Below are 12,023 nucleotides of genomic sequence, written 5' to 3'. Positions count from 1 at the left end.
GATCCGCGCCTTCCCGAGCCGACCGATCGTCCACGTCGGCTGGGGTGCTTTGCCGAGAAGGAGACGGTGAGAAGACCTCCTGCTCGGCTCGGGTCTGGCGCGACCGGAAACCTGATCCCCCGCTGTTCTCGAGCTGAGCGCGATGGCGTGCAAGTTCCCCGGCCAGCTCGGCCTGTTTTGCGAGCAGCTCATTGTTCTGTTTGAGAAGCGCATTCTCAGCAGTCAGGTGCCGTTGGCTTTCCTTAAGGAGCTTGTGAGCAGCTCGGATTTTTGAGGGACCTCTAGACTTTGATGTCCTGGGGAGTTGTGCTCCCCTCGTCTTCTCAGGTGTCTCAGGTTGATGTTGTTCATTATTCTGAGATGCTCCTGAGGAAGAGCTACTGTCGCGAAAGATAGTAGTCATGATGACTTGTGTGAAGGAAGAGCTTAGCACTTGCAGTGACGAACACAACGGCTGAAGTCGATCTTCCCACAGACGGCGCCAATCTGTTGATGCAAATTCTTGTGAGGTAGATGCAACAACTTAGAAATGCTGATCTGGCTGATCAGATGCTTTGCTGGATGATGAAGTGGATGTTGATTGAGATCTTCCTGCAAAAGAAACAAGATCAAAGGAGATGGACCGGTGTGGTACCAGCCAAACACGCTCCGATGATGAAATCAGTGATGGTGTTTGATGGTGGATGAGGAAGAACAGAGGATGAACTTGGGAGAATAGGAAGAACAAGGCAAATGTTCTGGGTTATTCTCAGCAAGTTGGGTAAGCTCTTTGGTGAGTGGGAATTTTTGTGTAAGTGTTTGTGGGTAGATTCATAATGTTGGTTTTTGCACATATGGGTTGATATATATAAGCAAAGGAAAACCTGATGGGTAAGTTACCTGCATTTAAATGAATGGTTGCCAGTGACCCACGCGCCTGGTCAGAACTAGTTGCATGTACAGCTGCTCACCTCCTCAGCATTCAATGCTGCAATAAATGCTCCATTAAATGCAAGGTTGGAAGGTTCAGGCAAACTCCCCCAGTAGTCATGAATGCAGACTGGATATTCTATCTGTCAGGAGATTTGTGTCAGGTGCATTCAAGTGTGGCGGTTCATCCCAACATGCTCATCCTGGGAATGGCGGCGGAGAGCCGAGCCGAGCCGAACATATATCCTTATGCGTATGCATGAAGTCTATGTGTGATCGGATCGGGCATGGGATTTCAGACCGAGCCGATCCAAAAGATAGGGGTCCCTCCGAGCCCCAACTGGTCGACGCCAGAGCTCGGAGGAGATTTCTTTAGTGCCGAGCCGAACCGATCTGAGAAGACCGTGGAAAGATTGACATTCGTTCCCCTGGAAGTACATCGGTTCGGCTCGGACCGAACATGGAAGGCTCGGCGTAGAGACCCGGTCTGAGCTGGCGGTGGAAGTGCTGAGCAGTGATGACGTGGAGGTCAAAGTCTGACCAGCCACGTGTCCAACCATGATTGGCTGTTGGATCGGTGTGGGTTTACCCACAAACAGGTACAACTTAGAACCCAAAAAAGAAAAGACAAAGAAAAAGGTTCAATTAAAGGGTTACTGAAGGTATGACCATTATTATTCTCTAAAACTCCCAACAAATTAATTAATTACAAGTAATTAAATATGAAAATGAACTTTTGGAAGAGTTCATGGATCATTCATAGCCTATGACCAATTAAAGGGACCAATCAACACAAGATAAGAGTGATGTAATTTGTACTGCTTCATCTCTCCTTCCATTTCTATATACCCATTTATTCTTAGTGTTCAACAGATACTACACTTACATGCATAAATTATGCTATTTCTTGTACTTCTCATGCCACCAGTGGAAAACCACAGTCATTCTGAGTTTTATTTATTTATTTTTTATTTCAATCAGAATCATACATTATCACAACAACTGCTTCTTATTGAAAAATAAAGAACAACATGAAACCTCTGGATGAAGGGGATTATGCGGAGTATGGTATTGGCACCAAATAAAGAGGTGATTTCTTATGGACAGTGAGTCCAGACACTTCAGTCATATCCAAGGCCTCAGCCAATTCACTACCACCACTAGGCAACTTCCAATCAAACCAATATAGAAGGTTGGCAACCACATATTCAGCTGAAGCAACTGCAAAGGTGATTCCAGGACACCCTCTTCTCCCTCCACCAAATGGAATGAACTGGAAGTCCTGGCCTTTGAAATCAATTGGGTTGCCCTCAAACCTCTCTGGGACAAACTCCTCTGGCCTGTCCCAGAATCTGGGGTCCCTTTGGATTGCAAATGCATTGACAAACACTCTTGTTTTCGCAGGGATATAGTAACCTCCCAATTCTACACCAGCAGTTGTTTCTCGAGGAATCAAAAGTGGAACTGGAGGATGAAGTCTTAGATTTTCTTTGATGACACATTTCATGTACCCCATTTCATTGGTATCACTTATTTCCACCTTTGTTTGTTTCCCCACCACTCTTCTTACTTCTTCTTGGACTTTCTCCATCACACTTGGATTCCTCACAAGTTCTGTCATTAACCATTCCAACCCTGTTGAAGTTGTATCACTTCCTCCCACAAACATGTCCTAAAATCACCATAAAGACCACAAGTATTTCAGCCAATATACCAATGAAACATGACCAACAAAAAAGTGCTTTGTATAGAAGCACAAACAGGCATTAAGTGAGTATGTGAGTGACAGATACATATATATATGTATATATATATAGAGAGAGAGAGAGAGAGAGAGAGAGACCTGTAGGATTGCTTTCAGGTTGTCTGAAGTGAGCTCAAATTCAGCCATGCCATCATTTCCAAGTTGGAGGAGAATATCCACAAAATCCTTAGGCTGATCACCATCTCTCTTTGATGTCTTATGTTCTTCAATCAACTGATCAAAGAATCCATCTAATCCTGTAGCAGTTGCTTTCAAACCTGCGATGAAGCCTCTAAGACTGTCAACCCATCTCAAATAAGGGAAGAAATCTCCAACACTGAAAGCCCCTAATTGCATCATGAGCCTTCTTGATAACTCTCCAAACCTGCTATTACCATCTTCTTCCCCAAATTTCTGTCCAATAATACACCTAGACATTATGTTGTTGGAGGTTCCTATCAGCATCTCACTTAGATTAACGGGAGACTCACTGAGGCAAGCTTTGCGTATCCTGCTGACCAATTCTGCGGCCTCTTCTTCCCTTGCATACTGAAATTGTTGCACCCTTTTAAGGCTCAGAAGTTCGAGAACACAGATTTTCCGAACTTGTCTCCAGTACTCCCCATAAGGAGCAAACCCCACATCTTGGCATCCATAGAGTAACATCTTTGCTGCCGTAGACTGGGGCCGGCTGCAGAAAACAGTGTCATGAGTCTTCATAATTTCCTTGGTCATTTCTGTAGATGAAACTACCAGGGTTGGAACTTGGCCTAGATGTAGTAGCATTAGAGGGCCATACTTTTTAGAGAGAGCTTGGAAAGAGCGATGTGGGAGTGTGCCTAGTTGATGAAGGTTTCCAATTATAGGTAACCTTGTTGGGGATGGAGGTAATTTGAGTTTCCCACCTGATCTAGTCAGTGAAAACAAAATGAAAATTGAGAGAAACTGAAGAAAAACAAGGAAAAGATTGAAGAGGGTGCTCCTTTGTAACTCTTGCCACAGTTGGTTCAACAGTGGTAATAGAGCCATTGCCATAACTTTGGCAGGCCACTTGAAATCTGAGTCTTCCTTATAGAGCAATTCTGCAGGTTCTAAACAATTATTCATGGTTACATAGTTACATACAATAATTGCTTATAGAGATTGTGATGTTGACACCAACTTTATTTGTTTCCATTTCAATTTCAATCCAAAGAAAATTCAATGAAAGAACAAAATAGGGTCACATCTCAGTCCCTTCAATATCTAACAAACAAACAACCAGTCAGGCAGTATGGCCTATCCTCCCAAATACAAGTAGCCAAGCTCCGGAAAGCAAAACCTGTGGCCATCACATCTGCAGCTTGATTGCTTTGCCTTGCACCAGATACGTATCCTGTGGTCCAGCAACTTTCTTTGAGTGATTTTTATGTAGTATAAAAATGGTACATGGGTCATATAGTCGTATAATTTCTTTGGACAAACTCAAGAGTACATTTATTTGAAAAAGAGTTGGTTTTATGGAAATGATGAAACTCAAAAGCCTTATAAACCCATTAAGATATAGGTAAAAAGAGAGTACTGCTTCACCAAATTTTGTTCATCTCATGATGTGATAGTATTTCATTTATTCTTATCTAGGCCCACCGCGATGTGTAACAACCAGAATTGTCATACTACCAGAACAGAACCTTGAAAAAAAGAAAGAAAGACAAAAAACATGAAATATCTACACAGAGGAATCAAGGGGAGTGCAGTATTGACACAAGATGCAATGGATCTTTCGTTTGGACAACAAGCTCATAAACTTCACTCATGTCCAAATCCTCAGCCAGTGCACTCCCACCAGGCAACTTCCATTCAAACTAATACAGAAGGTTTGCAATCACATACTCAAAAGTAATCCCAAATGTGAGTCCAGGCCCACCACCAAATGGGATGAATTGGAAGTCCTGGCCTTTGAAATCAATTGGGTTGCCCTCAAACCTCTCTGGGAGGAACTCCTGGTCTGTCCCAGAATTTGGGGTCCCTTTGGATTGCAAATGCGTTGTTTTCGGAGGGATGTAGTAACCTCCCAATTCTACGCCTGCAGTTGTTTCTCTAGGAACTAAAAGTGGAATTGGAAGATGAAGTCTTAGATTTTCTTTGACTACACATTTCATGTACTCCATTTGATTGATATCATTCAAATCTACCTTTTGTCTTTTTCCCCACCACTCTTCTTACCTCTTCTTGGACCTTCTTCATCACACTTGGATTTCTCACAAGCTCTGTTATTAACCATTCCAACATTGTTGAAGTAGTCTCAGTTCCACCCACAAACATGTCCTAAAATCATAAAGATGCCAAATCTAATTCAGCCATATGTATCCTTGTGCATGTATGTGTTGACAGAAATTAAGTGAGCGAGTAAGTGAGTAAAAGAGATAAAGATGGAGACCTGTATGATTGCTTTCAGGTTGTCTGATGTGAGCTCAAATTCAAGCATGCCATCCTTTAGAAGTTGGAGGAGAATATCCACAAAGTCCTTCGTATCAGGCTCACCTTCTCTCTTTGCTGTCTTATGTTCTTTAATCCACTGATCAAAGATTCCATCTAATTCGGTAGACGTTGCTTTTAAACCTGCAATGAAGCCTCTAAGATAGTCAATCCATCTCAAAGAAGGGAAGAAATCACCAATACTGAAAGCTGCAAGTTGCCTCGTCAACCTTCTTGATAACTCTCCAAACCTGTTATTACCATCTTCTTCCACAAAATTTTGTCCCAGAATACACCTACACATAAGGTTGTAGGAGGTTATTGTCAGAATCTCACTTAGATTAATAGGAGATTCACTGATGCACGCTTTGTGTATCCTGCTGACCAATTCTGAAACTACTTCTTCCCTTGCATACTGAAATTGCTGCACTCTTTTAAGGCTCAGAAGTTCAAGAACGCAAATTTTCCGAACTTGTCTCCAGTGCTCTCCATAAGGAGAAAAAACCACGTCTTGGCATCCATAGAGCAATATCTTTGCATCCGTAGACTAGGGCCGGCTGGAGAAAACAGTATCATGAGTCTTCATGATTTCATTGGCCATTTCTGCAGATGAAACTACCAGGGTTGGAACTTGGCCCAACTGTAATAGCATTAGAGGGCCATACTTTTTAGAGAGAGCTTGAAGAGAGCGGTGTGGGAATGTGCCTAGCTGGTGAAGGTTTCCAATTATAGGTAACCTTGTTGGGGATGGAGGTAATTTGAGTTTCCCACCTGATCTAGTCAGTGAAAACAAAATGAAAACAGAAAAAAAGAGAAGAGGAACCAGGGAGAGATTGAAGAGTGTTCATTTGTAGCTCTTGCCACAACTGGTTCAACAGTTGTAATAGAGCCATTGCCATAACTTTGGCAGGCCACTTGAAATCTGAGCCTTTCTTATAGAGCAATTCTCCAGGTTCTAAACATTTATTCATGGTTACATATTTATGTACAATTACTACTTTCGGAGACTGATGTGTTGACACAAAATTTATTTGTTGCCATTTCAATTTCAAACCATAGAAAAAAATTTGGGGTCGCATCTCAGTCCCTTCAAATAACCAGTCAAGCGGGCTATCCTCCCAAATACAAGAAGACAAGCTACGGAAAGCAAAGCTTGCGGCCATCACATGTGCAGCTTGATTGGTTTTCCTTGGATTTAAGAAAAGTAAACAAGCTAGGAAGCTAACCTGCTGTGCAGGGCATCAGAAGATACGTACCCATATATATCTGCATCACCTTTGCATATAAAATTGACATTACTGGTTCTAAATATGGGGTCTAAAATCTCGAGTCAAAACCTAAAATATAACCATGATTCTACACCCTAAAATATAGGATCGGACGTCCTGTAACACAAGTTCTACCATGCACATAATCAATTTCTTTGATTTCAGCTGACCCATTATAAGTTGGTCACAAGAAATCAGCACACAATCCATCACACATTGTAACCAAGCCCATCAAAATATTAAGTGCCCGCAAGTAGAAGAAATTCCAGCAAGTACTTGTTATAAATATTAAGACCCATCAAGTTAAGAACACATTTGTTTAATAGTTTAAAACTGTTAAATCTCTATGTACATTGCACAATTGGGTTAGCGGACTTCTTCAGTACATTTGTGCAACTGGGATAGTGGGTGTCACCACTCTGATATCTTCAGTTATCTATCTACACAAAGAATACATTCCCTGCACCTCTCTCTCAGGTTTGGGCGCAACCACACCACACCAAACAGCCACCAACTACTAGAGGGGAAAATTTGCTGAAACCCCACCAATGCCACTCTCACTCATCTTCTGAGATTGTCCTTCGTGAAAAAAGGATGTCTAAGAGCTTCATGAGCTGTCAGCCTATCTGAAGGGTCATACCTAAGCAACCCCTGCAAGAGGTGAATAAGGTCTCCAGCTGAATGGTCTACATGCTGCATTATAAGATTCTGCCCAAGAAAAAATGAGAAACAACAGTTAAGTACAAGAGAAAACATGAAATGGTTCAACATGTTCACTAAATAGGTCACCAGATTTAGAAGGCCAGTCAGTTGAACACAAACCTGAAGACGAGGAAGCTTCTGAACAGCTTTGATACTCTCTCTTAAGGATGCACCTTCTGGCCAATCTAGTCTACCCCTTCTAACATACTTCTCAGCATGTCGGCTGTAAATTTCCAGACACAAGAAAGAACATTATCAGCTTCATGCTTCTAAACACAATTTGTGAAAAAACAATAGGAAGATCACTTACTCTATTTTCTTCAACATGTGCTGGGGCAGAGGCCCAAGTACCCGCTCCATCATGGCCAGGTGCTCCAAATTTTCATGAGTCTGGAACAAAGCCTCACCCTGTGACAAAGAGCACAAGTAGCATAAGAATGGCTTGCATTATTTCAACAGAAATTTGATAACCAAAAGGTTATAGTTAGCAGCCGTACTGAGCATAACTCCACCAAGATACATCCAATGCTCCATACATCACAAGGATAGCTCCATCCCAGTCCTACAAAATCGTCATAAACATTACAATTGTCCACTTACAGCGTAGAGACATATCACTACACAGTGAGTTCAAACTTACCAAGAATAACCTCTGGTGCACGGTAATGCCGTGTTGATACAATATAGGTTTGATCCTGACGCTCATAAGTTGTGCTACCAAAATCAATCACCTTAATAGCACTCGACTTCGGTATTCTTTTAAAATAGGAGCTATCTTTGGGTGATCGAGATGAGTTCTGCAGTAAACAAATTAATAAAACATTAGAAATTGACTCAAGTGAAACCTAGGTAAAAATTTTACTAGAAAAAACATATCCAAAAAGAAGATATAATAACAAATTAAGGTACAGCAGAGCCATGATTCAAAACAAAATAGAAGAAAATAAGGGAGAGGAAAACAGGAAAAACCTTATTATAATCAGGAACCTTGATGTAGTCCTGAGAAACAAGGAGTACATTCTCTGGCTTCAAGTCAGTATGAATCAGACGAAGGTCATGCATGACTGCAGAGAAATGGGAATATCATGAGAAAGCAGAAATACAAGAAAAAATTAAACAATCCCAACTTGGTACGGAAAATATAGAATTGAAGAAATGTTAGGACAAGTGAATTTGCTACACTAGACTATATAAGAGGTGGTTTCGTTGCAAACAAAAGATGTAAAAAAGCAAAATGTATGATCGATATAAAAAAAAAAAAAAAAAAAACTAGCTTAAGTATTACTACACACATGCTAGACATTCCAACAGTTGTCTGCCAATGTCACGGACTAGATCAATGGGAAATGAGCGGTAATTGTTTTTCTTGAGAAAATCGTATAAGCTTGGTCCAAGCTTCTCAAACACCTGTTGAAACCATTTAAATTCACGCACACATTTTAACCCCCAAATTATTTGTGAATTGGGGAAATCAATCCATCACAAATTAATCTTATACTTACAATACAGATATGGTTACGATAGTCAAACCAGTTCCGTAATTGCACACAACTGCAAAGAATGAACCCATTTAACATTGCAAAACAATTCAGGAAAAAGCTTCTTCAAACGTTTCATAGCAGTAAAGAGGTTGAAAAGTAACAACTACTCACCGGTTGCCACCTTTATCATGTTTACCAAGCTGTTGCAGCACTTCAATTTCAATCATTGCTGCTTCCCGATATTTCTTGATCCCACGAACAATTTTTATGGCAACCATTTCCTTTTTTTCTCGGTCCCAGCATTCCAAAACCTGACCAAAGGTACCTTCACCCATTTTGCCCTGGATTTTGTCTGCAAAAAATGACAAAAATAATAATTATCCGCTACTAGGTTGTAATGTCCCAAAATAAATAAATAAACATCTGAAAAAATCAAAGATTAAATTAACCAGAAAAGAAAATTGAAAGGATGTTAGAAAGAAGAAAATTAAATTCACATAATGTGTTAGTTATGAGAACAGTCTAAGATATATTCAAAACAATATCATGGCAAAAGGTAAGAAACTGATCATCTGTAAGCAGACTACAAGATACACAGAATAATCAAAAAATGCAAACTGTTTGATGATGGTAAGATGTAATTACAGCGAGACGTTAAATTTTCTCCAAGCGAAAACATGTAATGCCCATCTTTGTCATCTTCTCTCCATGGAGGGGAACCATTTCGAGCCACTTCCTTATCAAATAGACAACTAGTAGTGTGATCAGAGGGTGCCCTCAAAGGTGCAAAGCTTGTCAGATTCCCAACCTCTTGTCCACAAAACATTCCTACCTGAGCCTACACACAGCCATCCATTCATGTACCACTCAACAAATTAAATCAAAACTCTGCCAATCCGAATACCGTACCCCCATCCATACCCCTTAAGTCACGTCAGACTCTCATAAATCATAGCAAGCACCTCATAAATTATAAGGAACGAGAAAGAACAGAAAATTCTACATGCAAAAATACATTAATGCGCAACATATGGAGAAAACACTAAAATAGCAACAACAAAAATATAACCGACCATTCTAAACAGCAATATTTACAACTATGAATATCCCTTCTCAGGAAAATCTCAAAAGAAAAAGTTCCAAGATCAAATATTAAGATCTTAGAGAGAAGTAGCTAATACATCTAAATTAACATCCAACACCGGGAACATGTCCAGATAATAAAATCAACTCGATTTCAAGGAATAAATTTTAAAGACTACAATCTTTTAACATTTTCAAGAGAATTAATTTCGTTAATTGCTCGCAAAGTTACAATTTTTTTATTAATAATACAAATAAGTATTTCCAATATAACTATATATTCTGTAAATTGATCCAAAAAAACTTTCAAAATTTGTAAACCAGATTTTTGTGAAATTTATTGAAATGATTCTATTCATATATTATGATCCGATCTGAAAGGATCGGAGTTCTGAAAAATCCTCCGACAAAATAAGGGCTGCATACGCAAAATAAATAATTCCAATAATTTAAGAAAGTTGAATTGCAGATCTGGATTAACAAAAAGAGAAATCTTTGAATCATCGACTGTAATAACATCAACCACAAAAATCGAGCCTCTAAAAACTGCCAAACAAAAACACCGGAAAATTGAGCCAGACCTAAAATTCGCGGCAAAAAGATAATACCTTTGGGGCTTGAGGAACAACGTCCCATCCCAAACGCGCCCTCTTTCGGGGTCGACGATCCATGTGGGTGTGAGGAAATTCCGTCACGCGCTCCATCTCCATGATCGCTGATCGACTGAGCGTAGATTTCAAGAAAGAAAAGGAAAGAAAGTCGAGGTTGACGACGATAACAAAAATTGAAGAAGAGGTTTGCGTGTGAGAGAGAGAGGCCAAGCCTAACCCTAATTTTAAGATAACAACGAGGCGTGAGACGATTAGGATGAAATCTGATCGTCCACGTGTCGCGTTCTTATCCGTGTGTTTGACCGATCCCTCCAGCCCTTTTCAATGCTTTTCGCGCAAGCCTCTCGCGCGCTTCAGTTATGCTGACTATGGTTATGTTTTTAGATTGAGATTTTTAACCGTGGTTGAGTTAGCTTTATTTCACCGCGCGCGGAATACTAGGACAGTTAGTTTACGCGCGCGTTTACACGAGTATGTTACATTGTTACCACCCAAATTCCTTCTCTTTTCTTAATAAAATCAAAATTCTTCCTTTTTTTTTAACTCCTTTGTCGAGCACTCCGAATGCTAATAATTATCAAATAATAATAATAGTTATCATTGTCATAATAGCAAATTACAAATTAATATGGATGAGATTTTATAAGATTGAATTTGTGTTATATTATTTATTAATTTTTAACTTCTTTATGGAAAAAAATAAAAAAACAAAATGGATATTTATAAATATTATTCCTTTTACAATAACAATGACAATGACTATTTTTTCTTTTACTAAAACATCTCATTGCATTAGATCAGCCAAAAAGCACAGTGAATACAAAGAAAGGGCCCAAAAACTTACAAGAAGGTAAAAGCCTAGAGAAGTGGAGCATCAAAGCCCACAGAAATTCCAAGATCTCATCACACCGGTGTTGAGCATATATTATAGCCACTAAACGGAGACAGTGAGGCGCCGAAAGACTTAGCAAACTTATCTCGTTAGGGTCCACGATCCTACCAACCACTTTAAATTGAGGCTGATAGTAGCTCATAATGGCAGATCGAGCAGTAGTAATTGGTAGAAACATGACCGGTACCGGCAAAAATAGTGTCAACCAAACACCTTGAGATGAGCATCCCATAAAACCTGAGAATATCAAAACACCAAACAAGTCAAAACAAGTGAAAATAAAGGAGAAAAATAAAGTTGCAAGATGCAGTAGGAAAGACTTCCAAAATGGAAGTATAGAAAAACTCTCACTATTGAGGGAGAAGAATATTCCTAAGTTGGGGGGAGAAGGGGAAGGGGAAGGGAAGGGAGAGAAGGGGAGGGGAGGGGAAGGAAGGCCAGCTCCCCTTACTCTCCTTGGAATGTGCGACTGTGGGAGGAGGAGGAGAAAGAATAGAGAAAACAGAGGTAGTGGCTAGAGTTACAAATAATTTAATAACAATAACTATTACTATCAAATAATGACAATATTTTAAAAATAAATAAAAAAATCAAACGATTAGGTTATTAAAAAAAATCAACTTATCATCACGATAAGTATGTAAATCGACTTTCAGACAAAAAAAAAAAAGTATGTGAATCGACTTATCAAGTCATTTATAGTTTTTGCTTTTCAAAAAAATGATGAGACCATATATCAACAGTGAAAAAAAAAAAGGGAAAATGCAGAGAAAATAAAGATAAAAATACTTATTTAATTCATTGATGGGTATGATTTTACAAAACAACAGTATTTAAAAGAGATCCAAAAATGAAAAAATGATCTAGAGCCTATAC

The 12,023-nt window shown here is 39.6% G+C and overlaps 2 protein-coding genes and 1 pseudogene across 5 annotated transcripts; all 3 read right to left on the bottom strand.

Annotated features, from left to right (window-relative positions):
- Window positions 1–1,822: 1,822 nt before the first annotated feature.
- Window positions 1,823–4,062, bottom strand: LOC147274680 (phenylacetaldehyde oxime monooxygenase CYP71AN24-like). Its single transcript, XM_086255956.1, has 2 exons — window positions 2,753–4,062; window positions 1,823–2,581 (listed from the first exon to the last, which is right to left on the bottom strand). Exons 1-2 carry the CDS (start codon window positions 3,758–3,760, stop codon window positions 1,964–1,966), a joined length of 1,626 nt encoding a protein of 541 aa, XP_086112082.1. The 5' UTR covers window positions 3,761–4,062; the 3' UTR covers window positions 1,823–1,963.
- A 155-nt stretch (window positions 4,063–4,217) lies between these two features.
- LOC147274679 (phenylacetaldehyde oxime monooxygenase CYP71AN24-like) lies at window positions 4,218–6,349 on the bottom strand (annotated as a pseudogene). Its single transcript, XR_015124163.1, has 2 exons — window positions 5,073–6,349; window positions 4,218–4,960 (listed from the first exon to the last, which is right to left on the bottom strand). The product of XR_015124163.1 is annotated as a phenylacetaldehyde oxime monooxygenase CYP71AN24-like (transcript).
- Window positions 6,350–6,632: 283 nt separating this feature from the next.
- LOC147274678 (LAMMER-type protein kinase AFC2) lies at window positions 6,633–10,468 on the bottom strand. Of its 3 annotated transcripts, XM_086255960.1 has the most exons (11): window positions 10,253–10,468; window positions 9,207–9,399; window positions 8,733–8,913; window positions 8,583–8,631; window positions 8,373–8,487; window positions 8,050–8,144; window positions 7,721–7,877; window positions 7,578–7,642; window positions 7,391–7,488; window positions 7,201–7,303; window positions 6,633–7,086 (listed from the first exon to the last, which is right to left on the bottom strand). In XM_086255960.1, the coding sequence occupies exons 1-11, from the start codon at window positions 10,352–10,354 to the stop codon at window positions 6,940–6,942; spliced, it is 1,305 nt and encodes a 434-aa protein (XP_086112086.1). In that variant the 5' UTR covers window positions 10,355–10,468; the 3' UTR covers window positions 6,633–6,939. The 3 variants fall into 3 exon arrangements, with proteins under 3 accessions (XP_086112086.1, XP_086112087.1, XP_086112088.1); XM_086255961.1 differs by lacking the exon at window positions 9,207–9,399 and having other exon boundaries at window positions 10,253–10,449; XM_086255962.1 differs by lacking the exons at window positions 8,373–8,487; window positions 8,583–8,631; window positions 9,207–9,399; window positions 10,253–10,468 and having other exon boundaries at window positions 8,733–8,886.
- Between the last annotated feature and the right edge of the window lie 1,555 nt (window positions 10,469–12,023).

This window comes from Dryas octopetala, chromosome 9 (genome assembly GCF_963921425.1).
Source record: "Dryas octopetala chromosome 9, drDryOcto1.1, whole genome shotgun sequence".
Lineage (NCBI taxonomy): Eukaryota > Viridiplantae > Streptophyta > Magnoliopsida > Rosales > Rosaceae > Dryas > Dryas octopetala.
This window is presented reverse-complemented; position numbering and strand designations above follow the sequence as displayed.

Bases quoted from the DNA above. Each gene is read 5' to 3' on its own strand.
- LOC147274680 (XM_086255956.1), bottom strand. From the start codon at position 3,760: ATGAATAATTGTTTAGAACCTGCAGAATTGCTCTATAAGGAAGACTCA. The intron at 2,582-2,752 runs GTCTCTCTCTCT...TGGTGATTTTAG, and splicing joins ACCTGAAAGCAATCCTACAG to GACATGTTTGTGGGAGGAAG.
- LOC147274678 (XM_086255960.1), bottom strand. From the start codon at position 10,354: ATGGAGATGGAGCGCGTGACGGAATTTCCTCACACCCACATGGATCGT. The intron at 8,914-9,206 runs GTAATTACATCT...CATTTTTTGCAG, and splicing joins AGAAAATTTAACGTCTCGCT to ACAAAATCCAGGGCAAAATG. The intron at 7,087-7,200 runs GTTTGTGTTCAA...TTTCTTGGGCAG, and splicing joins AGAAGCTTCCTCGTCTTCAG to AATCTTATAATGCAGCATGT.